This window comes from Solanum lycopersicum, chromosome 4 (genome assembly GCF_036512215.1).
Source record: "Solanum lycopersicum chromosome 4, SLM_r2.1".
Classification (NCBI taxonomy): Eukaryota; Viridiplantae; Streptophyta; class Magnoliopsida; order Solanales; family Solanaceae; genus Solanum; species Solanum lycopersicum.
Window position 1 is genome coordinate 66,280,496 of NC_090803.1, and position 26,700 is coordinate 66,307,195.

Below are 26,700 nucleotides of genomic sequence, written 5' to 3' on the forward strand. Positions count from 1 at the left end.
TAATCGTCTTATACACTTATAATTATATAATTCATTTTATACATTTCATTTTATACAATTTTATGCCCAAGTCTCTTTTTCTTTCTCATTTTATACACTTCGTTTTATACAATTCGCTTCAATTGTATATGTATAGCAAATTATACATATATATGTTTGCTATTAAATATATTTGTTACAAAGCGCAATTATATGAACTTTGTTATAACATACAAATATAAATTTTATATATGCTACATGTGAAAATTATCCTACATAAATTTGAACCGAAATAATAATTTTATCACTTTTTCTTTTTAAAAAAATAAAATTAGTTCGAAGTTGTGTCCGAGCCCATATACCACAGCGGGCAACAGATTATAAATCGACTTTCAAATCCCTATTTATATGCCAAAATTTTGGTTCATAAGCTCCATTAACGCTTCGAAAAAGAACTCGACGAGACACTCCAAATTGCGTATTCGAGAAGATTAGCTCAGAGATAAACCCTAAATCGCAATGGAGAGTGCGTTCGCTAGTGCCTCTGCGATCAGCGACCAACGCCAGAAAATCGAACAGTACAAGCACATTCTGTCCACCGTTCTTGCATCAAGCGATATCCAACAAGCCAAGCAATTCATCGATCACAGTAAGTTTTTCTCGTTGTTTCATCATAATTTCGCTGTTAATTTTTTGTTCATGTTCTATAATTCTCAGCTGAAATAGATGTTCGAAGATTCATATAGTCAGATTGTAACCGGTTTGAGATTGAGAGGTTGTTTGATTGAGATTGTGTACAATTATGTCGCGCCAGTTATAATCTCATCACAGTTTTGCTGTTAATTTATGTTCATGTTTTATATTTCTCAGTTGAAACAGATGTTAGAATATTTATATAGTCATATTCTATCTGGTTTGGGATTGAGCCATTGGTTGGTTGAGAATGTGTTTGGTTATGCAGTGCAGTTACTGCCTCATTATAATTTTGCTGTTAATTTATCTTCATGTTGTATATTTCTCAGCTGGAATAGATATAGAAGATATATATAGTTAGATTCTAACTGGTTTGAGATTGAGCCGTTATTTTGATTTAAGTTTATTTACGACTATGCAGTTCAGTTACTATCTCATCATAATTTTGCTATTTATTTTGCATTCATGTTTTATGTCTCTCAGCTGAAATAGATATAGAAGATTTATATATTCTCATATTCTTACTAGTTTGGGATTGAGCCGCTGTTTGATTGAGATTGTGTGTGATTTATGCATTGCAGCAACTATTTCATCTCAATTTTCTGTTAATTTTATGTTTATGTTGTAGATTTCTCGGTTGAAATAGATATAGATGATTTATATAGTCAGATACTAACTGGTTTGAGATTGAGCCGCTGTTTGATTAAGACTGTACGATTATGCAGTGTAGTTACTATCTAATCATAATTTTGCAACTTGTTTTATTTTTCATGTTGTATACGTCTAGCTGAAATAATATGTATAGACAATTTATGCAGTCAGATTCCAGTTGGTTTGCGATTGAGCCACTGTTTGATTGAGATTGTGTATGACTATGCAGTGCAATCACCATCCAGCTGTCTAATCTTAATTTTTCCTGTAATTTTTATATTCACGTTGTATATTCTCAGCTGAAATCTAAATAGAATATTTATAGTCAGATTCTAACTAATTTGGGGTTGAGCCGCTGTTGTTTGATTGAGTGTGTACATTATGCAGTGCTATCGGATGACGTGCCCTTGGTGGTATCTAGACAGCTATTGCAGACATTTGCCCAGGAATTCGATAGATTGGAACCTGATGTTCAAAAGGAAGTAGCACACTATACTCTCAACCAGATACAGCCTCGTGTGGTGTCCTTTGAAGAACAAGTATGCTTTGATATTTCTATTTTGTTAATTGTCAGATTCTTGACAACTCCTTTGCAGCCCATAGTGAACGATACTTGGACTTACATTAATGCCTTATATATCTCTAAAATTTGGTGCTTCAGAATGTCACTAGCATCAGTTTGTCTTTATTTTGCTTTGTCTGTTGCATCAGGTGGTGCATATGTATTTGTAAGGGTGTAGCATTTGGATGTTTGTAATTTCATTTCTTAAAACTTCATAAGAGAACAGCAAGAATGCTCTATCAAGAAAAAATACAGAGAGGAACATGGTATGAAGAAAGAGAATTATTGAATCAGCATGACAATATCTCTGCCACCTAAAGAGAAGGCCTGTTTTAACGATTGAAATCACGTTCTTTTACTAATTATGGGATGGGAAGTACTTATCAGAAAAAAGGATGGCAAATTTCCAAATAATTGTCTTTCAGAAAGTAATCTCTTTCTAATTGACCATTAAAGTTAGCATCTCTATTTTTATTAAAACCAGTTAAAATAATAGGCTAGAAAAGAATTTGAGTGTAGTACCAGGAACTCAATACACGGGCCACAACCCACATTGGGACCATGGGGTTGTTTATTATGAAGTGTGTTTTTTGAGTTGGTGTTGGATGGAACTATTGCATTGACACCTTTGATTCCTTTTCGATGGAAGTGATTTTAAGAACTGAATTTTGTGAGAGTGGGCTAGCGCCAAAGTCACAGAATTATTTGTTTATCTTGGGATTAAAAAGTTTTTCCGGAAATCATAGTTATCTTAAAATTTGATGTGTGTCTTGAGTATTTTAGTTTTGAGAAAATGGTACAAATGAAGGTCAAAATTGGAACTCAGCATATTGTCTGTTGTCATCAAGAGATCTCCACATACAGGTTCTTTTGATCTTTTATGTTTTTACTGCCCATTTCTAAAACAAAATCCCATATTTTCAGGTGTTGATCATTCGGGAAAAACTTGCAGAATTATATGAGTCTGAGCAACAATGGTCAAAAGCAGCTCAGATGCTTAGTGGCATCGATTTAGACTCTGCAATGAGGTCTGTGTTACACTTCTACTTATCTTTGCTTGCCTGCTGCTGTGTCCCTTAACTTATCTTTGGAAGCTGAAATTTCTATCTTCGCACTGCTTCTTCTGCAGATTCGTTGATGATACATTCAGAATTTCAAAATGTGTCCAAATTGCTCGTCTCTATCTGGAGGTTGGATTTTTCTTTTTCTTTTCTTTCTATACTTCTAATGCCAAGTAAACATATCCAAGTTAACGATCCTTGTTTGGTTTGGTAGTGCACCTTTCAACTTGCCTGACAATTGATCTGCTCTAAAGAGGAAGAGGCGAAATCAATTCATCAATATATGTGCTGGAGCGACCTATCAATTTTTTTAGTTTGGTTAACTAATTGTTGATATTTATAAGAAAACAATTAATAACTTGCTAGTTTGAGCTATAGGGCGTTGTTGTAGTGCAAGCGTATTGATTACGGGAATATTATACAAAAGGCTTTCTTAAAAATTCTCATAGAATCTAGAATGAAGTTTTGATTCTATACATGCCATATCATGAATTAGTAGCTGCTTCCAATTAAAAGAAATTCTAATTGTGTTGAACTTTCCATTTTTGTAGTAGTTATGGAATCTTCATGAGTAAACTATAGTCCACACAACCATATCTCCCAATTGAAAAAGATAATTACTACATGAGACAACACATTAGATAAAGGAAAAATCTTTCGTTCTTTCTTTTTTATTTCTATATTATATAGGTATGTACAACTTTATCATCAATTTTCTTTACCGATCAAAAGTAGTTTCTAGTATGTTTGCCCAAACTGCTTCAAACACCTAAGGAACCACCAAAAGTTTTTTCTACAAAAAAGAGTTTTTTCTTAGCTGCACCTAAGGGTGTAGCCTAGTGGTCAATAAAGAGGGTTGAGAACTGTGAGGCCTTAGGTTCAATTCCCAGCGGAGACAAAAAAGCTAGGTGATTCTTTTCCATTTTGTCCAAGCCTTGGTGGATTGCATTACCAGTACCTATGTTGGTGGGATGTTGCAGGTATCCCGTGAAATTAGTCGAGGTGCGTACAAGTTGACATGGAAACCACAATTTAAAAAGGAGTTTTCCCTAGCTCCTTCCTTCGCGAGGAGGTTCACAACCCTGCTTAGCGCTCGATAACTTGAATTTTCTGCATAAGATCTAGCAATTTAGTTAAGAGTATTTGTGGTGATAGATATTCTCTCCAATCACCATTTATTTTTCGAAGCACACCACCCTGCCGATTCCCCCTGGCTTGGGTTTCCTATTGAGGATCCGTCAATGTTAAGTTTGTTGGTGTTCCCCGGTTAGAAATTTGGTCTAGTTCTGAATCGGTAAATACTTTCAGGAACGTTAGTAGGTAACAAATGAGTATGCACTGATTTTTTTAAAGAAAAAGGTAACAAATGAATATGTAGCATGTGAGCTCCTTTCTATGTGGCATTTATTCTGCAAGTTGTACCGATGTTGTCTTTCTTCTTGATGAGTAAACCTTTTACGGTTCTAATGTGACTTGTTAACTAGTGTGCTATGTACATTCTAAGTATCTTGGTTTCCTTTCAATTGTATTGTTCTGCTTACTATCAAAAGGAAAATTAGAGTTGTAGATTTGGTTCCTGTACTGCTACTATGCACCCTGCTATTGTCTGCTGTTTATATATATGCATTGATCTGAAAAAGTTCAGTCTACTTCCATTATTTTGGTTCTCTTTGGCATTCTAAGTTTCTAACAGTGTTCCAATTCCTTCTTTGGCAGGATGATGATGCAGTTAATGCAGAAGCGTTTATAAATAAAGCTTCCTTTAAAGTTAACAACATTAAGAATGAAGTATTGAATTTGCAGTACAAGGTTGTTATCATATGATCTAGGGCATTTTTTATTTTTGAGCATGTCACTGTCACTGGCTAATATGTCAACTATTTCCTGAATGATTATTTCAGGTTTGCTATGCTAGGATTTTGGATTTGAAGAGAAAATTCTTGGAAGCTGCCTTGCGTTACTATGACATTTCTCAGATTGAGAAGCGACAAATTGGTGACGAGTAAGTCTTCCAGAAAATACATCATGTTAAAATAATGCTTCTCTCAACGATTTTTGAGTATTTAAAATTGTCTGGCTAGTGAGTGCGTATTATATATTTGCAAGCTCTTAGGAAAAGGTAGCGGACACTTTAACTCTTGTTCTGTGTATATGGGCAATATAATCTGCAATCCAAGCGGAACTGATAAGGTCTACGGCTTAGGAAAACTAAGAATATGCTTATGTTCCAAGATCAAAGGTTTAGCTTTTGTCTTGAATAATGTTATACACATCCTGATGTCTGTGATCTTTCTTGGTACTATGCCTCCTTTATTTAACTGAGCACAGCATGAAGCTTAATGATTCTTTACGCTACAGAGAAATCGATGAAGCTGCCTTAGAGCAAGCTCTGGCAGCTGCTGTGACGTGCACAATTTTGGCTGCAGCAGGTCCTCAACGATCTCGTGTACTTGCCACACTGTACAAAGTAAGGATGCAATGACTTAGAGCTTTAAATGTTTTGATTGTTATTGTCAAAGAGTGCAACTAATGGGCAGGTTGTTGTGGAAGTTATCTTCTGTGGAGTTGTTGAATGAATGATTTAATGGTATTTTTATTTATTTGAGTATTGGGATTAATATTATCATGGCTGTATCTTGAATTATTGAAGTTAGTCATGTCATTTGTAATTATGATGTTATAAGCTATAATCCTTTCCATCCTTATGAGGTATGGTAACCGAGTAAGGTCTGCGTAGACCCCCAGTTGTAAGATATATTCCTTTCTGGAAATCGTGGGCTGCTAAATTCAAAGAAGATTACGCATTGCCTTCTTCCTTAAGGCCCCAGAGTTCGCATCTTTCTTGCGCTTCTCACTTTAGTAACACTGTTTGTAATAACTAATAGCTGTATGAACTTCTAATTCAATGGTTTGATATTTGCTCTCGTTTGCCAAGAATGTGAGACCACTCATGGGAAAGGGCAGGTGCATTGCACCAAGGAAATGGTAACAACTAACCACAAATAGGTGATTTTATATTTGGTGGACATGTCATTCTGTTGTCTAATACCTGCTAAAATTTTGCTGTTACCATAACCTTTGAAAAATTGAGGTTAATTAGTTTTCTCCGGCAACTTCCAGTTGAGATCTGCCACTATGTAGTCATATTTGTATTTTTTTAATGGGTCTCAAATGACTGCCTACACTGATCCCCTCCTATGTGCTATTTGTTCAGTTTTGCTATAACAATTTTTCTTTTTTACTTATTTTGGATAACAGGATGAGCGTTGCTCCAAATTGAAAATCTACCCAATCTTGCAGAAGGTACTTCACTTGCTGCTTCATACAATTTGCATAGTTCTGTCTCCACTCTCTTTACTTGTACCGAGTTGCCTGTATGCTATAACCTCTTTGCATTTGAGTGTGGATTTTTTATGTGCATATAGTGTTGTGTCAGATTTTTTACGTATATACTATTTTTAATAAAATTAAGTTTTGTTTAATTTGAAATATTCAGGTATATCTAGAGAGAATCTTGAGAAAACCTGAAATTGATGCTTTTGCAGAAGAGTTGAAACCACATCAGGTTCCCCCTTTTTTTGGGTATTGCTTTTTTTTCAAAATGTCAAAATACAAGATCTGATATTCGCTGTGTATCTTATTTTTTTGTGTTTCTACAGCAAGCACTTTTGCCTGATAACTTCACAGTTCTGGATCGTGCTATGATTGAGCACAATCTCTTGAGTGCTAGCAAACTTTATACAAATATAAGGTAGAAAGGAAGCTTATCTTTCCCTTGTTTTTTGTGATTTAGATTTTTCATAGCTCATGCTTTTCTATTATCTCAAGCTAAATCCCCTCATTAATCTGTGACAGTTTTGATGAGTTGGGCACTTTGTTGGGCATTCCTCCTCAAAAGGTACCTAATGATGTTGCTAAGCTATTTTTCTTAATTTTTGCTGTTCTTGGGCTAATTATTTGGGTTTTGTTGTCAACCCACTAGCCCGAGTTGATGCATAGCAGTTGCGACTGTTGTAGGAACTATACGAAAATAGGATGTTTTAGCCTTTTAGGGCGGTTCGTGGCTTGGTTAATCTATTTGCAGTAATTCTTAGTGGTCCCCTCTGGACCATTTATTGAGCGACATTTAATTTTCAAAGCAATTATCAAATGAAGAAACAGATAAATTGTTCTCTCATGCTATGCTGCAAAAAGCATATTTCCATCATCCTACTTATGCATTGTTTCTGGGTAAATCCACAAGTCAAGTTTAAACTGTAAACGCTATTAGGATGATAGAGAAGGTGATATTATTTTAATGCATTTTTGAAGTTGATTCTTAGCCTATGCTGCTCAGCCTTTGAGGTCTTCTAGTAGAAATCTGATTTTGAGAAAAAGATGCTGCTTCACAGTATTTGGACATGCCTCTCCCATTCTCGCTTGTTGATTTCCATTTTTAATGTACTAAGATCAGTTTGCTGTTGTCTTGCCTGACAAGTAATTTAAACACCACACAACCAACACAATCTTACATGTCAAATACTGTTTTCTTCAGTGTATTTGGACATGCATCTCCCATTCTTGCATATTGATTTCCATTTTTATGTACTAAGATCAGTTTACTGTTGTGCTTGTCTGATAAGTAATTTAAAACTCCATGTAACCAACGTAATCCTTCATGTCAAAGTGTTGCCATCACTCTTATTGCTTTCCATGGCTGTTTTGGGTACCAAAATCAATTAACGACTGTGCGGCTTCATTTTCATCTGTAACTTATTCTGTTATAACAATTATTGTCATGAAGGCTGAGAAAATTGCTTCAAGAATGATTTTCGAAGATAGAATGCGGGGATCCATTGATCAGGTAAATTTCTCAATTAATAATGCCATCTACTCATTTCTATCTTTGTCCTTGAAAAGAAGAGGAGATGATATTGGGTCATGACTTGTCACTGGCTAACTTTAGGTACAGAGTGTCCATATATGCCATATATACATACTTGAATTCCCTATGCCACCCGTAATGCTGATAGTAATATGCCTGGATTGTAGTTTGATGTGGAAGATATTATCACATACGATAAATTTGTTTTTAACCCATTGTATAGTAATTATCAGTGACTATCACACGAGATGTATTTAACGAGCAATATATGCAAATAATAATATCAAACTGGATAAATATGGTTGGAGACAAAAAAATGAGTTCCATTGTAGTTTTAGCATCTATTAATTTAAGTTGATTTTATTGTCAGGTTGAGGGCGTCATACATTTTGAGGATGACACTGAAGAGCTGCAACAATGGGATCAACAGGTGATTTAGTTTCTAACATGCTTGGAATCTACTTTATGTTTCTTTTCTCATGGAAATCTACCTCTTCCGTTTGAAATCTATTATTATGTCTCTAGATCTAAACATATTCATCAGAGCACTCTTTAATTTGTTGATAACTTGATCAAGTTTTAATATATGTTATATAACATTTTCTGCTCGCCATCAACACCGAAAAAACATTTTTCATGAAAAATGACTTTCCTTATACCAAGCTCCGTCTTTCTTGTTTTCAAGGTTTTATTATTGAAATGATACTAGTGTTGACAACATTGCTAATCTTTGCAGATCATGGGCCTTTGTCAAGCTCTCAATGATGTTCTTGATAGCATGGCAAAGAAGGGGCTCCCTATTCCTGTCTAGTTCATTTTGTGGTCATTTTTGAAGAATCTGGTACGATGCTGATGCACTCCTTCCTCATACCATTTACTGGACTGGCGCCACTCTATACTTTCACCAGTTTTAAAACTTGGCTCGGAACTCGTCTCTTTAAGTTAGATTTATATTGTACATGACACACCTCTCCTCCAGTTCAATGGTTTATTATGGATATAAATGTTAATTTTGTTACATTTCTCTTTTCATAGGGTACTTGTAGGCATTGTATTCTATTCAAATCATAACTGATTAATTTGTGCCATTTCCTGATTTTACCTTCACCGACTGATTATAAAAATGAGCGGACATGGAGTATTATTACTCGGTGTAACTTTTGTAATCTAATTTTCTGTAGTGTAAGCAACTTTCGGTATCATCCACGGCAGTGTTCTAATTTACCAGAGTTTTAACAAGTTCTGGTACACAAGGACATTTTCAAACATTTTCAAATAGCATGAGAAAAGGGAAGAGAGAATAATGATATAATCGAACCCTCGAGGATTATTCTATACAACAAGAATCCCAAGCTGCTGAGGGCAATGTTAATTCCTACAACTCTACTTCACTCTCAAGAGTGTTATTCTACACAATAGGAATTTCAAGTCATAAAGGGCAATGTGATTTCCGGCAACTCTTTTCATTCTCAAGGATGGTCCATCCTGGATGGAACAACTACTAGCTAGAGATCTCTAACATTTGGTTCAGCAGACGATATCAAGCGCATGACAGCCACAGGACGTGCGCTATTACTAATTTTTGACAGGATTTGTGTCAAAAATTCTCATCGGTACCGGTAAGCTATAAACCTTGTTGGTGAGAACATTGGGTTAGGATGTCACACAGGTACCATCCATTTCTCTGAAAGGGAGAGATCTGATAGGATGTCCGCTTGAATGGCGGGGTACATCCCCTTAGCAATACCTTCCATTTGTTTGGATATTGATGAAACTGAAAGAAGATAAGCTTATTCACTTCGACCCTTACATGGAGATGAGCATCTTGACGAATCGAAACCACTTTGTATGAGCATATCATGATTGATAGATGCCAACTGAGACAGATTCTGCAATTAGAACACACGGTTAAGAAATCTCACAGATTTTCGATTCTTATACCAATCATAAATCAAATGTTAGATATAGTTGGAACGTTTTCTCTACTTTATTTGTTTACCTAAAGAGTGAAACTATGCAAAGCTTTTTTGAGTACTTCTGAAAAAGCTTTAAGCGCCATTACAAGATAGAGATGAGTTAAACTACTCATTTTGGCATGGAAGCCAACCTAGTAAACTGATTCAGTTTGCTAAATTTCAATGTTTTTTCTTTGGGCTCCACAAGAATTGGTCGATAGTCTGAGTAAATATAACAATATGATTGTGGTTGAGCACTCACGAACATATCAAGTAAACATCATGGCATACCTTGAAAGAAAAATTCATCAAGGATAAATCAAGAGGAGAAGGATCAAACTGAGTGAGATCAACACATTCATCAATATTCTGCAAAATGAAAAATCAATGGAAATTCATGTCAGAGTAATGTTAGGACAAGGTATCCTCTTAAGTTTATTATTCTTAACAAGTTCATGTGCATGGTTCTGGTATGTATATGCTAAATACTTGCGTAGGCTATGCAGCAAATGCTGAATGGAGCTATGCTGTGTACTGATTACTTGAGTAGGACATGCATCATATGCTGAATGGCAATAGGTCATCTCAATTACAGCATGTAACAAGCTATTCGTGATCAAGTTTTATCCATCTCGATCCATCTAATGACCATAATAAAGTTGAACCACTATTCTCCATCCGTTATGTTAAGGGGAAGAATAGCTTCCAGAGTTGATTATGAAACATCCTGATACGATGAGTATTGAGTATACTTGGACAAGTGAATGAATACATGGAGAACATAGGTTACCTCAAGTCCAAAGTTCGAGGAGAACTCAGAGGTGTCAGAAGCAGAATCATTACAATCTTCATCATCATGCACTCCACTTGGACCATACCGGGATATAAAGTAGCTTGTGTCATCAACACCATCAGTCTGTGGTACAAAGGCTGCCTGCAGATGAACAATCAGAAATCAAAGAAAAGAATCTGCCTCAAACTAAATTATTTCTCTTTCGTAGCATGAGGAATCATAGGTCCAATCAAAACCATGACATGACAGAGAAGAATGGGGAAAGACTTTAATTGAACTGGAGATCAACATACAGGAGAATTTATAGACTACACGAGGAACTTTGAAACTATAAGTAAAGCACAAACTAACAATTACAATATTTAATAGTTCAATATAATTAAGCTAAGTATGTAAAACAAGCTATATACATCGTTGCACTCCTCATCAAATCCAAAAGTATAGTTTACTATACATTATTTTTTTAAAAAAATAATTCTATGCACGTTTGTCAATTTAGATAGTGTGCTATAATTTGGAGAGTGATGGAAGAGAAATCTCAACAAGATTGAAAGGTGGAAGGAAGAATGTGAATTTGGGTTAGAAAGTGGACGACCTTTACTTGCTCATTGGTGAAGCACAAAACCATAGGTATCTTAACATTTTAAAAGTTCTCATACCATGACATCATGTGAAATGAGAGAAAGAAGAGAAAACTCTTACCAAACTGTTGCTAACAGTAAGAAGATATAATAAGATACTGAGAGACATTATCGAAGAGCTGAACAGGCTCAAACCCACTCAACTGAATTTTCATACAGTAAGGCCTACCTTTTGTAACGCAAGATTATCCCAATCAACTCCCCTGAAAAATTGGTGTGCTTTTACCTGTAGGAATGTAGAGTAAAATGATGGAAGTTAGTACCAAATCATGGTAGTTTCTTTCCATTAAACTAGTACATAAAGAAGGTAATATTCTTTTGAATAAAAACACAAGATAACCTCTGATGCTCCTTTTGCTCCAAGGCGCTTATTTGGATCATGAACAAGAAGCCTACAGTAAAACTCTACCACTGAATTAGATCACCCAGCAAACAAAAACGAGAACATCCTATGGTTGAATTCGTAGCCAAGTACTATAAAAAAAAATTGCCACGTAATTTAAACTTGTATTTTAAGGGATGAATGGTACTATTAATGTATCAAATGAAAAATTAACGGACACTGCATCAATGATGTTCAGGAGGAAATCTTAGTGTGGGCTTTTTCCAAGTTGAATTTTCATGAAGTAATCAAGCAGAGGTAACTGAAGTGAGATGGAGTTATTGAAGCTCAAATGATCAATGAACAAATATAATACGGGTATCAAAAGAAGCACCTAGGCACTGGAAAGCTGGTGCCGGGAGAGCACCTATGAGCTGGAACGCCATTTTGAGGTGAAAACTAACAATAAGAACTAGAGACATTTGCTTTCAAATAATCAAACGGCAGGCACCAAATGATTACCTACAACAAACCTAGCCTATGCAAAATCTGTGTGCTAAAATACAAAACAGATACCTAGAAAGAATAAAACAGTTTGGACTTGACCATCTGATGATCCTTTAAGAAGATGCTAGATTGCTAGCGAAATTGGTCCCAGAGGATGATCATGCATAGAATTTAAAAGGAATTAGCTAACCTGTCAATTAGGTCTCGTGCTTCAAAGGACATCTCTTCTGGGACAGATGGCCAGGGAATTTGCTTGTTTAGTATATTATCAAAGATACCCTGTCAAACCAGAAATTGTAATGTGATGAGGAGATCAAGTCCATACCTATTGAGAAACTAGAAAGCAATCTGGTGCTATATATTTGCTGGTGCAACTAACAAATATAACCAAAAAAAGGAAAACATTGTCAACTATCATTAAGGACTAGCTGCATTGGAATTTCATTAACTTAAAGTCCAACTTAGTATCTGCCAACTGGAGTCAATATCTGTCACTCAAGGAAACACATGCACACACTAAATTGTTTTTAACTGCAGAGTGAACTTCAGTGAAAGACCAACAGTACATGGCCAGGTCACACCTATTAAATATTATGACTGGAAAAATTAGTACTGAAAGAGTTACAAATTTCCTATGATCTCAATATGACAATAATAATATCAAATAAATGCAATGTGCATGGCTCTCGGAACAGGGGACTATCTAGAGTGCTTTACCACGAATTATACATGTAAGAATGAACAGCATCATAATACCTCAGGATGTTCAGAATTGAAAGGCGGAATCCCAGTGATGAGTTCAAATAAAACAATTCCTACTGACCACCAATCAGCAGCGCTACCTGTATAAGTAATCAGATAGTGAAATCAATTTCTGTTCCTTCCATTCTCACTGCTAACATCCCTGTTAATCTTATGTTATATTCTTATGTTTAGATGAAAGTGACATGGGGAGGGAAGTCTAGCATAGCGATTTTTTTCTTACCATGCTCTGTCCCAAGAAGAATTTCCGGAGCCAAATAGTCAGGGGTACCAACAGCTGAACGTTGAGATTTATCTGATGTATCTGGATTATGCTGACTACCAACATCAGGAAGCGCTACATCCTTTGTATCGGGCCCAGATAGATCATCTGTGCTGTTCATCAGTCCAATTTTTGATAAACCAAAATCTGTAAGCTGATTTAAGTATAGCCAAGATTAGAACATGATGTCCGTCAATAACGAGTAGAAATATAAAACTTGTACAATTAATATGGGGAAATCTAGGTGGGGTAGGTGTTTTTATCAATACTGGCACATTGATAATCACTCGTCTTTCAGCAAAAAACAATATTTTAGCTTCCTCATCATTAGAAAGATCTCTGATATACTGAACCAACCTTTATATGCCCATCATGTGCAATTAATATGTTGTCTGGCTTGAGATCACGATGGACTACTCCTAAAGAATGAAGGTACTCCAGAGCAAGGACCTTAAAGAAGGAAAAAACACATCCTTCAAAGGGCTTTAAAGGTTGCAAAATTTCAAGACAAAGATCATTCAGGAAAGTACCAACTCCGCGACATAGGTTCGAGCTACATCTTCCTCAAGACAACCAACTTTTTTAAGCAGAGAGAATAGATCACCACCATTAAGATACTCCATGACCAAATAAAGGTAGTCTCTGCTAGTGAATGAATAAAAAAATCGGACCTACAACAGTGAAAGCATCCTCATGAAACATACTCAAACTAAATTAGTTAAGGAACATGAACTGCAACAAAAACCTAGGGAGAAATGAGGATTATGGTAAGCAAGTCCCATCGGATACGAAGATTGATATATCAAGGAATAGATGAAAAGCCTACTGAGAAGGAAATATCGAAAACACATAAATAATCTGTAATCACCACAAAAGGGTTTCTGACGGTGATCAATATATTTCGTTCTGCCAATATGCGCTCAATATCATTCTTCCGCAACAAATCCAATTTCTTGAGCACCTAAATAGAAGATGAATGACATCAAGTTAGAAATCACTACCAATTTGGTCATAGCAAAAGAGTTCAGTAACAATCCTATGGCAGAGAAACACTTGGATGAGATATTTATTGATAAACACATGCCACATAACTAAAATAGATTAATCTAACCACAAACTTCACCAACTTGATCATTCTCCTATTCACAGGATGCACTGTAAAACTGTTCAGTGACAAAGCAGTAAATTGATAACATAGCAGTTACTACCATATCTTTCAGGTACTTAAAACCAGCATCTTGTTAAAGCTAACCGTCCCACCTCCACCCCCACCCAAGTCAAAAGGAATAGTTAATGCCAATATTCAATGTTTGTTCAAATGACCATAGAAAAGTTCCATAATTCTTCTTATTGAATGAATCCACAACAGGGTCCTTCAGCACTATAGTTGGGATAACTTAAGTGGTAGCCCTAAAACTACTGGTATTCACAAACATAAGGAAACGAGTAAACTAATATTATTTATCCAAAAGCAAATATAATTATACATTGATTAATTCGATGTTTAAGGTGACTCAAAAGATACCTTGATTGCAAATAAATCTCCAGTTGACCGCTTGCGTGCCAGAAAAACTCTGCCAAACGCACCTCTGCTGATTGGTTTGATAATCTCAAAATCATCAATGCTTGTTCTTTCTTTGTGTGACGAACTTGAAGGAGTTGACATTATACTGGAATGAGATGAATTATCAACTAACATTTTGGAACCTTCTAAATGTCCAAACTCATCTTTTCTATCCACAAGATCACAAGCAAGTATATATTTCTCTCTGCATGTAGTGAAACAGGTGTCAGCTCTGGTTCATCTATAAATTCTAAGATATACATTAGCTCAAAAACTTGTACCGCAAAAGGCTCTCTACTCGTCCTCCGAATGTATCTACTACAAGAGCTTTGAACTTGCTATTTTGTAAAATATCTTGTAGGTCTTGCATGCACGCAATTAAAAGCTCATGAGATCCTTCTTCTGAAAGATCAGCGCCCGCCACACAACGTGCTATATCTGCTAATTCAGTCATCTAAGTAGGAAGAAGAAACGGAAGGACAAAATCAGCCCATGTAACATGCAGGAATGTGTAAAGTGCTTGGATCTTTATTAAAAAAACAATTGATATACTCAAGAGCAATATAGTTAATTCTGCAACAATAATAATCTAGGGAGATGAAAAAGAGTTAAGCTAATACACGAGTTTTCAACTTCCGACACACACCAGCATTAGCTTCACATCATTATCACTCAAAAGACATTAATGTCAAGTTCATACTGATTTTACTTACCTTTAAACTGAAACACAAGTGAGAAACAAAAGAAGTCCTGGAGAATTATTATTATTATTAGGTGGATTATCTTAAGGAAACATAGATAGGTTATGTGTTTCAACTGAAAAAGTTGAAACTATACAAACTCATCCCAAAATTGATCAGAATAGATTTCTCTTATTAATTATAGTTAGTACTTCTCTTGTCCCACTTCATTTTTTTTTGATGAAGTAAGAGCTTGGGACTTCCATGTTGGAGGTCTCAAGTTCGAAATCCCTTGCCAGTGAAAGATAGGGGTTTGCCTTCAGGGTCGAGCTCGTCGCACCAGGCTTGCCTTAGTGCGGGTTACCTCTCCTATGTGGTTTGTGAGCTATTGCATAGGAACGGAGTTTTACCATATGCGCACCCAAAGGGTAGCGGATGCGGGTTTCCCTTGTCGTCAAAAAAGAAAGTGAGATTCTCTTGTCCCACTTTATATGTTGCTCTTTCCATATTCTTTCTCAGGGTGGGGTCTGGTCCAACTCTCATGCAGACTATTTCATTAGAAACGTGATGTCCTACTAGTTTAGATATTGGAGAACTATACAAAGGCAATGCATATGGAAGAAATCACCTATTTTTTTGCCTCTCCTGGAACTCGAACCCTCGTCTCTATGTTCTTTAAAACTTCATCGATCGTCAAGCCAAACTCATAGGTGCTTTATGATACCTTTACTAATTTGAAACACTTCAAGACTTTTGGCATCATTTTTAATTCTATACATCTTTCGAACTTTTAAGAACATCACATTCATTACTGCAATACACAGCTAGACGTCAAGTCGCAACTAATTGGATTAAGAATTCCAAATTGATCAAACTAACATTTCAAACATTACTCACTGTTACTAGTATAATATGTAACTCAAATTAATATCTAAAATTTTGTGCAATACTGTCTCATGAAATGTGACAAGAGGGTATAAGAATATTAATAACCAAAAAGGGGAATAGCCGGTTTTAAAAAATCAGGAAAAGAATATAAGAAAGAGATGATAACTCACAGATCATAGCCATTAATGGATCTATTGTATTCTCTAAGCAAAGCACTGAACTATTTCGATTTAGCCCAAATTGATTAATTGGTTTCTTCTGTAGTGTTAAAAAAAAGATTCCTTTTGTGTAAAAGCACCAAAGGGAAAAAGGTGTTGTAAAAAATAAGCAACTCTTAAAAAATCCTTCATTAGGCCATGATTTCCATGCAGGTATAAAAAGGAAATGATCAAAGAAAGGCTTTTACCCTAGAGAAATGTAAAGATCTAATACACTCAAAGGAAGAATGGAAGATTCATCCCAATAATTAAGCTAATCCATATTGCTAAATGATCCTGACCAGCACTAGAATCCACTATTTTGTTCACCTACTCTCTCTCTCTCTCTCTCTCTCTCTCTCTCTCTAACTCCCTTTTCCTCCTCTAAGATAATAGAACCTCCACATGTATTTTCTCTTTAAGTAATCCTTAGTATATTAAGGAAAATACTTGGATTTCAACTTCGGTGATTCTTCACTGCAAACTTGGTGGATTGCTGGAAAAACACAACAGGTATTTCTCATTCAGAGTACAGTGACAAACCTGCTGGACATCCTCTAGCTCAGATTGATTGTTATGATCTAGCCAGTAGTCAAAATTTACAGTCCGAGGGGTAGTTGTCGAGGATACTGATGTCATGCTCCCATTTGAAGATGGTGGACCACCGTTATTGGACTTTGTACCCAAGTGACTCTTCAAATTAACGAATGCTGCTAATGGAGAATCTTCTATACTGGCAGTATCCATCTCATGAAGATCCTCAAACATTCCATCTATCCCTTTGCTTCTCCACTCACCCATACTAGGTGAATATCCTTCAGATGTGTTTCCGGAATTTTCACTTTTCACTTTTGAATTTTCTTGGATCTCAGAAGTTGCCTCCACAAGCTGTTCCAGTAATTCTGCAAATTTCAAAAGGCGTTCATTGACATCTAGAGATTTCGAATCACATTTGTCTGCATAAGCACATATATAGGAATGAGGCTCCAGGTGGATAGTGGGAACAAGTTCCTCGCAAATTCTACAAATCACCAGACTAGAATCATCCAAATACTGTTGTCTATACTCGTTTCTCAATTCTCCAGTAATTTGGTCGCTGATATCGTTCAATGGTTTCATGTTAGACTGAATATCAGGAGGGTTATTACAAGATGATATTGGTTCAATCAACATGGAATCTTTTTCGAGCGCAATGACACTTCCATCCAAGATAAATTCAGATTTCTGCTGATGTGAGTGAGAGGAGTTTTTTGATGTCTTTTCTTCCTCCAAATTGCATTTGCCACTGGCCTTTGTGTTCAACTTACAACCTGCTCCTGTATCAGAAATTTTTCGCTTGAGAACCCAATCGGTTTTAACAGAAGGGACTCTATTTAGACATTCTTTAAGCTTGGCCAGAGATATCTCATCAACTGGTTCACTGTCTTTCGCAAAATGCAACACCCTTGTGCACCGTGTCAATATAAAAAGCATGCGTGTCAACAACCACTTCAAAGGACCGATTTGGCATTCTTGTCTTCTTTTTGTCAGGTCCTGGACAATTGGTTCACACTTGGAGCGAAACTCTAAGCAGGTCATCTTGATACACTCTTGAGCAAGAACAACAAGTTCTTCAGCCATCTTTTGTCCATCCAGAGGCAAGGATTCATTCTTCTGTACAATTTCTACAACCTCCTGCAAGAAACCACCTAGCTCTGTGTTCACCGCTTCTTTTGCAGCATCAAATCTCAAACGAAGAGATCCAAGAAGTTCCTGCATGTCATTCCATGGAATCAAAGTTAATAATGAACATCAAAAACCATATCAGCCACCCAACTGACCTACTTATCTTGATCATTATACTCTGAAACGAATGTAATTCCTTCATATGCTTATCTCTTAACACCCTTACATAATATCTGGAAGTACCAGAACCTAATTCCTTCCTATGCTTATCACTTACCACCCCTCACATAATAACTGGAAATACCAGAACCAGAAATGTAAAAAGAATTACCTTAAGATCATTATAGCTGTGAGCTCTTGGAGGTGATGGTTGAATGCCACCTTTTGGACCTAGCTCATGTGAAAAACTTTTGAATGTTTTGCTTGCTTTACTAATAGGCATTGCTCCTTGGGAAGATTGCCTCACTGTCACATGCTTTCCCATCATATGCACACTCCTTCCATGACCCTCCTTGTCAGCCCCCTAAAATTGCAAACTATCATCCAACGAGACACATGGTATCTCCAATTACCATCAAACAAAAAGCAGAAACATAGCATAGCACATCCATTGTAACTTGATGAAACTAATTTTATGTGCAAGCTGAACCATTTCTTACCTGATTTAAAGAAAAACCACTACCAGCTTGATCTAAGTCCTTAAAGATATAAGACGCAAACCAACTAGCTATCTTCCTGCCTTTACGGTGTCCTGTTAAGTAAAGGGACCAGATTTCATTATAACAGACATCAATTAGACAGACAGAAAAAAAAAGAGCTGCCGAGAATCAGAGAATCTAATCTCCTTTGTGACAAGGAATTCCAAAGTTAAGTAAGAATAAGTAAATCCGGAAGAGCTAGCCATTAGTACGACATGGGTAAAGGTGAAAATAACAGTTGGATTTTTAAATAGCTTAAATTATACTTGCTCAGACTGCAATATCAGGGAGATATATGATCAGCTTCCCCCCTAGCAAACGATCTTCTCTATTCATATGGTAGGATAGAGTACGTAAATACTTGTTCATTTCAATTACAGATAGACGTCACCATTAGACTCTGCATACATTCATTATGAATATTATTCTATATAATACCAAATAAATTTTGGAACAGCTTTCAGCTGAAGCTTTTTTTTCAGCTGAAGGACTTAAGCAATTAAAAACGGAGTACTTCCAATGGCATCCGGATGTCCACTGGCAACATCAGGTTCAGCCTAGCATGTGACTGGATCAAACAGTAGAAAGTTTCTACTCCCTTCATTCCAATGCAAACTAAACTCCAAAATGCTTCTCACCACTTCATAGATAATATTATTCCATGCTATTTTCAAAAATTCATTTAACTATTCAAATTTTAAACTTGGATGCCACTTTTATCCATTACTATAATATTTCTTCCACTGCCACAAATCGAACCGAAAACTCAGCAACAGCTCGAACAAATATCGTGATGCATATAATACAAAACATTAACTATATTTATCAGCTGAGAAAAAAAAAGCAGATTTAGCAATATAACCTTTCCGTCCTTTTGCTGCAGCTCTTTGGTCCTGCTTCAAACGAGGTGTAGAAGCTCCTGAACGAGGAGAAGACTCATTCAACTTCTCAGAATCTACTACAAGCCTTGAGCTCGGCCTATCCTTCGACTCAAGCCTCCTAGTTTTAATCCGGTTCAAACCGGTCGGAATCCCGATCTCCGGCGACGACTCAAAACCGTTCCGACTCGGTTCCGCCATCAAAAAATTCAAAAAAAATCTACAATAACTAGTTTAACAAATTTATGATGAACACGATTACAAATACAGTGGAAAAAAATTCCAGAATTCGAAGTTTATCGGAGTGAACAGTTGGGTTTTGGTGAGCGGTTGTTGAAAGGGTAACGGTTTCCAACTTTCAAAATGGAAAATGAAAAGGAGAAAAAATGGAAGTGATGGCGTGTTTGTGATGTTCTTCTAATATATATATATTACATACAAAAATCAATGAGAAAAAGTTTTTTTCTTTTCTCTTTTATTGTTTCTGTTTTTATTTCTTCAGGATCTGAGTTGCAAAAGCTGAAGTGTTTTGCAACTCTGATCCTATTTCAGAGTAGTTGAAATTCTACCCAAAAAATAAAACCAACTAATTTTACTTCTCTTAATTCCCCCTTTTTTATTGTTTACTGTAACAGATCTGTGTCACTAAAAAAAAATTTAAAAAAATATATATATATATATACCAAATAAAAAAAACCTTTTTCCTTTTTTAATTTTGTATAATTTTATATATGTTTAGTATTCCTTTTTTAAAACTTATATAATACTATTGCCCAAAATGGGTACACAGGGCCGTAATATTAACCAAAGTTTTCCACATTTTTAGTTGAAGTTAATGTAAAAAATACATTTAAATTATTATTTTTCAAAAGTTTTATATTTCAAATTCTTACCCAAGTTGTTGCTCTTTTACTAGTTTCCTGTTTTAACTATAACAGACTTTGATATTGAATTGGTCTACAATGCGTCTACTGAAAATATAAATATTTGTTCTATTTAGCATCGAGATATATTTTAATAAAAAAATGATATTGTAATAATTTAGAAATATCAAAAAATAATTAATATGAAACTTCGAAAAAATATATATTCATTTGAATGAATTTTTAACTATTACTACTAACTGGAGTACTATTCAGCATAAAAATGTGTGCATGAAAAAAAGAAATGCTTCTCTTTTTGTGAAGAAAAAGAGAGAAAATATCACGGTTTTATAGTGACTTTGTACTCCATAGTGAAGGCATGATTTTCACAAAATTCAACATTAATAAATATAATTTTTCGACAAAAATATCTTATTTTAATAATATTATATATAAGATAATCACTCTACTAACAAATGCATTCAGCAGAACTAAAAATAATTTAATATTTGACCATCTATACTAACAGTTAACTATACTTAATTGTCTTTCTAATAAACAATTAAGGAAATAGATTACGTTGACAAAAGAATTAATTTTTTAGCCATTGTACAAAATATAAATAAATCAAATATAGGGTGGCAAAGTAAATGGAGAATAATTCTAATTTGAAAAGGACCATTTGATTGTGTCTGTGCAACGGCAATTTCTCAATTTTGGATAAATCTAAACACTAATGAATTTGCAACGGTACTCCATACAACATTTCCTTTGAGTTGTTTTATTCCTATCAATGACGTATAACATATCAACAATGACATAGACCTTACAATACCTAGGCGGACTCAAAATTTATATTATACGAATTTCAATATATTATATGAATTTTCATCTCTACGGGTACTTGTTATAACTTTTTACCAATTTTTTAAACATAAATTCATGCTATGCATAACCTTATATGTATATATATATGATGTTATTTTTTTATTTTACGAAATCACGCTAGATATACTATTGTGTTATTTTATTAATTAACTCTTGGTGTAGCATGCGAATTTTTAGCAACACGGCATGGAAAACTTCAATTGAGTCACTAGTGGAAGTTTAATTATGAGAAGTTTGAATAAATTCCAAATAGTAAGCCATCACTAATAATAATAAAATAAGTTTAATAAAAATAGGTGAGAAAAATGATTGTTAAAGATGATGTATTGCTTACAAAAAATTCAAAAAAAAAATATATATGGTCCCCTCCACTTCGAAAGGCTAATTTTCTTACTTGAGAATAGAATGAAAACTTATTTTTGATAAAGAATAAGAAAAACATTTGCATTATTTCTTTTAAGAAAAATAAATTTCAAAGTTTCAAAGACTATACCAACCCAATTTGAGTGTTTTGTGTTGGCCTAGCTTTTTGACCTATAGGTGCTTAGGCAGATGCTTGATTGCTTTATCTTAGTTTGACAGGCATGGGCGGAGCCATCTTAAAAAGCGAGTCGGGAACACATCAATCGTAAAATCAACTTTGTAAGGCATAAAGTTTAAACGAATAAAAGGAGACTTCAAAATCTTGTGATCTTAAGAAAAGTAAGACCACTTGAATTGAAAGGGGGGAGATGATTATATCGAATATCTAGAAAGTGATAGAAACTTTCGAGCACAACTGATGAACAATTCTATGATTAGATCTCCTTAATTTGGTAGACATTTTAGTTTATCACAACAACCCTTTGTACCTATCACAACAACATACACAATACAATCCTACAAATGAAGTCCGGAGACGGTAGGTTGTTACACAAACATTGCCTCTACAGACCCCTCAAATTAAGTGTACATCCTACATGTGACTTATTCTAAGTTGCGTATATACTTTTGTTTTCTCTTAGATAAGTCCTAATAAAATCACCAAACACTAGTAATACAACTCACCCTCCACCAAATCATATACTTGTGCAACTTTATGTCCAACCAAGTGTTGATAATGATTTACACAATAATTACTACTCTATTGTATAAGCAAATACTGGTGAACAATTTTTTCTACAAAAAAACATTTTACACTATAGTTTTTCTTTGGTTTACACCTGGTTTCTCCTACCCGCTTTAGAACCTGGTTAATTTGGATTCACGCTCCCTAGGAAAGGCGACTTCATTTCCATGACTCGAACCCAAGACTTTTGGTTAAGGATGGGGGTACTTACCAATCCTTAACAACCTTTTATGGTCATTTACACTATACTTTACACTAAGGTTTTAAATCTAATAGAGAATATCTCGTTCATAGCTATCGAATATTACTGTGCAAATCTGCAGTTTCAGTATAAAGTTATACTCTACTGCAATTTGCAGTAACTTCCATATATATGAAGAATGACATCTCACATCTTTATAGCCTTCCTATTTCTTGAGCCTTGACAAACTATGCCTAATGCTGTCTTCTAAAGGTTTAATTTCTTCAAGGAACACTTTTTGATAAGTAAATGAAATAGGCAGACAAAATCAGAAGGCATTCCGCGAAGACTATAACAAATGGACTATTTTTCCCTCTCCTAGCCACCCGAAGGAAAAGGAAACAAGGGATTTCTATAGCACATCACTTGCACTAAACTTAAGGTTACTACTTAATTGTCCATTAGAATCATCAGGATTTTTCACTTAGGTACTTTGTTCGACTAAGTAACTGTGGTAGACCAACAAGCTTATCGTGGTTGCTTCCTCTCAGCGAGAAACATGAGCAAGTCCTCACAAAATGAAGCCATAACAAACGTTTTTTACATTGATTAGTCTACTTCAAAAGCCAAATAATGATCAACTGCCTAGATCTTGATCTACAAGATGTCAAACAATTCATGAGCATATATAAATTGCAAACAAACATGACCTAAAAAGAGTATGGCTCAACCTGTGACAAAACATGAATGAAGTGTTTACTTACATGAGGAATGGAGCATTAAATGCACAAGCAGGAATTGTAAGAACCTTGACATTCCTGAAGGAAGTTCTCCTGTTAAGCTTAGTTTCTATCGAACAGAGTAACAGATATACATATATATATATATATATGATGGCGACAATAACAATGAAACTAAAGAGTTCCAGCGATAAGTACCTTACTTCAATTGTACCCACGAGGCTCCTTTGTCTCCATCTAAGATAAGTTAAAGTTAAGCTATTCTACCACGTATTAGTTTTGGCCTCGGCGACCAGACCAAAGTAGTAACCAAATGCTTGTTGACGATTATTTATGAAAAAAGGATGAAATTCTAGAAAATGCTTTGAGTTCCATTGATCATGATCTCTCCTTTCCTTTTTTTTTTTCTTTTTCCTATTTGGGGTGGGGGTTCTGCTTATCTTTTCCGCCTTGATCTCAAACTCAGATATCTTTCAACCACTATATGAATAATCTCCACTAGAACTGAATTTACAGATGGATTGCGCGCATACTTGGAATAAATATTTAGCATAAATGGAAAAGAGAGAAAAAATTGTTAACAGACATCTGCTTAACCTTGATTATCAATTTAAGGCAATCAGAACTGAAAGCTCAAAATGTTCTTTTTATTTCCTCTCAATACGAGTAACCCGTTGCAAAGTTACAGCTATAGATTGTCAGCTTCCCCACGTGTCCAAATGACAGTATGGTGCTGAAACACATGTACCATACATGAACTGCAGGTTACTTGCCATCATCCACAATTTGACTGTTTACAAACAGGCTATCTCTCCTTTTTGGAAAACCTGGTGTTTCTAGATTCGTCCCCCTAAATTTTAACTCCGAGGTAGTTCTAAAGTTGGGATCAACAGAGGCAGACCTAGAATTTGTATCAGCAGAATTTGTTCTATAGGCACCTGCCGTTCCACCAGAATAGCGAGATGGAGAGACATACCTTCCAGATGGACCTCTGAGGCTACTACCCCTAAGATCCATCAGATCTGCATTCCTCGATGAATCAGGATAAGATCTGTCACCCTGGCTGGATCCCATTGGAGCGCCACTTGTAACACCCGTAGAAGGGAAAGGATCGTCAGGTCCCCAGGAGGTAAGAGCTTCCTTTTTCTTGGCAAAAAAATAATATGCACCTAAAAGGAAAATGATGAAAAATAAAACAGGACTCGTCCACAGCATAGTGTTGAACTCATTTTTGAAAACTGGAAGGTTTGAGCGATATATCCCCAAGTAACCACTTCCAAGGCCAAGAATAACGAGCTTTTCTTGATCACTGGCAACTAAAGGAATAACCTTTCTGCTTTTATCATTTGGTTCCAAAGATTGAGAGCTCAAAAATGATGCTACAATCTCATCATGACCAACAGAGAACAATTGTCTTGGTCCACCAGACCGCACGTAATGCAGCGATGACACGTTATACAGTGATACCTTATCCTGGTTAGCAACAAGCAAATATCCTTTAATCGCTTGAAAAGACAGAGGCTCGGCCATCTCTAACTTCCTTTTGGATCTAACCCTGCACTTGAAGTTCATATTATCACCTAAGAGTAGCACATGAATCAAATCACCATCAGATGTAAACCCATAGGCTTTCGACCGTTCAGTTGCATCAAATACATAACTCTTAGCAATAGAATTGTTTAAACCTTCACATTCAGATTCCCTAATCTTCATGGTCCTCAAGTCTAATGACCCTGCACCAGTCTCAGTTAGAAATAGTAGCCTTTGTTTCAAGAACGCAAGTGGCCTGCTCTTTGGTGTTGTCACCCCATAAACAGTTCCATTCTCCCTAAAAACCCAGAGTTTCCCACCAGAATCCGTGGACAAGATATACCTATTTCTTCCAACATGATGCACCTCTAAACTTAAAATCGAAGACCCTCCTTCCTCGATTTCCGGTGAAGCAAATTTTCCTACAGTTTCCATACGAAGAGAAGTCCTGTCATCACCATCAGGTACTACTACCTCCCAAATTCTATGCATCAAAATCCCACCATTCTCATGCCCCGTAACAACCACACTCTCATTCTTATAAACAGACAAGTACGACACATAGGCTGTTATTGGTGAACTCATCGACGTCTGAAATTCAACCAAAACTTCTCCATTTCTAGAGAACGCATACACTTTCCCGCGATCATCGCCAATGGCGACATACTTACTCAGTCCTTCAGCATCTCTAAATGGTAACACATTGATACTAGTTGCATCTGATCCTAATCTCACTGCTGATATAAACTGAAACCTTTCCAACCAAAGAGGACTATACTTTGTAACAGACACTTTATTCTCTAAACTACCCTCATTACCCACAAATCCCTCACCTTGAATCTTCTTTTTTTCACCCAAAACAACCTGCACTTCACCTTCCAAGTTTTGAACTTTAGGGTGTTCCAGTAATCTTGATTCTAACCTAGAAAAAAGCAAGCTAAGATTCTCAACAATCCCTTCTAGTTTTTCTATTTGAAGTTGGTGTCTTTTTAACAAATCTAAAGCATCAACATGTTCAAATTTCTCTTCAACCCCAATATTCTCCAACTTCTCTTCTTCAATTACAACTTCAGCAAAAGCTCTAAAAACCCATGAAACATGAAATAACAAAAGCAAAGAAAATAAGAAAATCTTGCCTTTGTATAAGCTTGTCATTGCAGAAACTGATATTGGTATCAAAGCTCTGAGTTCATTAAGTTATAGATCTTGATTTTCTTTTTTGCTGAATTTTTTCTTTCAATATTTATTGTTCAAGATTTGGAGGGTGAATAATCAAATCTTGTTTATTTTTGCTGAATATCTTCACTTGTTCATGAGTTTTTTCTTCTTCACTATGGTATACTGTGCTTTGGTGGATTTAGATTTTAGGGCTAACAAAGTTCTTCTTTTTTCGGTTTTTTTCTTTTTTTTCTTCTTCAAGCGAAGTTCAAAGCTTGATACTGTAAGAAGGGGAGAGGATCTTGTACGTTGCACCCCATGGCATGTACCAGTAGAACTTAACAGGAGCTGATACGGGATAGCTTAGACTTTGTTTGGACTGTTATTATGTCTTGTTTCATAATGTATTGCATTATATTATATTGTATTACTCTAACAAATATAACTTTGTTACATATTGTTTCATAAGGTATCATATTGCATTGTAGCGTGTTGTATTGTTTTAATGAATACAATGTGTTTGTTAGATTATATCGTTCTTCATTGATAAACATTCATAGTTTAATGATAAACCTACATGAAAACTAGGGTACTGAATAGAGAATTTATG

At 35.5% G+C, this 26,700-nt stretch overlaps 3 protein-coding genes and 1 long non-coding RNA gene across 5 annotated transcripts; 1 reads left to right on the forward strand and 3 right to left on the reverse strand.

Moving 5' to 3' along the window:
• The first annotated feature begins 389 nt into the window (after window positions 1-389).
• On the forward strand, window positions 390-8,953 carry CSN4 (COP9 signalosome complex subunit 4). Its single transcript, NM_001375632.1, is given in 14 exon segments — window positions 390-628; window positions 1,711-1,862; window positions 2,810-2,913; window positions 3,015-3,075; window positions 4,663-4,755; window positions 4,848-4,948; window positions 5,305-5,413; window positions 6,205-6,249; window positions 6,443-6,511; window positions 6,606-6,697; window positions 6,802-6,844; window positions 7,730-7,789; window positions 8,181-8,240; window positions 8,547-8,953. Coding segments are annotated over 14 exon segments (1,194 nt in total). The 5' UTR covers window positions 390-498; the 3' UTR covers window positions 8,622-8,953.
• Window positions 8,954-9,086: 133 nt separating this feature from the next.
• LOC101255091 (probable serine/threonine protein kinase IRE4) lies at window positions 9,087-20,203 on the reverse strand. 2 transcript variants are annotated; one of them, XM_004238195.5, is made up of 17 exons: window positions 19,607-20,203; window positions 18,706-18,797; window positions 18,378-18,569; window positions 16,925-18,133; window positions 14,898-15,070; window positions 14,578-14,821; window positions 13,921-14,013; window positions 13,583-13,723; window positions 13,410-13,502; window positions 13,014-13,206; window positions 12,785-12,870; window positions 12,219-12,307; window positions 11,540-11,591; window positions 11,369-11,425; window positions 10,556-10,699; window positions 10,057-10,134; window positions 9,087-9,699 (listed from the first exon to the last, which is right to left on the reverse strand). In XM_004238195.5, exons 1-17 carry the CDS (start codon window positions 19,821-19,823, stop codon window positions 9,601-9,603), a joined length of 3,252 nt encoding a protein of 1,083 aa, XP_004238243.2. In that variant the 5' UTR covers window positions 19,824-20,203; the 3' UTR covers window positions 9,087-9,600. The 2 variants fall into 2 exon arrangements, with proteins under 2 accessions (XP_004238243.2, XP_069153552.1); XM_069297451.1 differs by having other exon boundaries at window positions 18,378-18,582; window positions 19,607-20,155.
• Window positions 20,204-23,372: 3,169 nt separating this feature from the next.
• Window positions 23,373-23,713, reverse strand: LOC138348356 (uncharacterized). The gene is made up of 2 exons (XR_011220921.1): window positions 23,601-23,713; window positions 23,373-23,480 (listed from the first exon to the last, which is right to left on the reverse strand). It is a non-coding gene; the product is annotated as an uncharacterized lncRNA (long non-coding RNA).
• Window positions 23,714-23,935: 222 nt separating this feature from the next.
• On the reverse strand, window positions 23,936-26,596 carry LOC101255689 (uncharacterized membrane protein At1g75140). Its single transcript, XM_004238197.5, has one exon. The coding sequence runs from the start codon at window positions 26,085-26,087 to the stop codon at window positions 24,168-24,170; it is 1,920 nt and encodes a 639-aa protein (XP_004238245.2). The 5' UTR covers window positions 26,088-26,596; the 3' UTR covers window positions 23,936-24,167.
• Window positions 26,597-26,700: the final 104 nt, after the last annotated feature.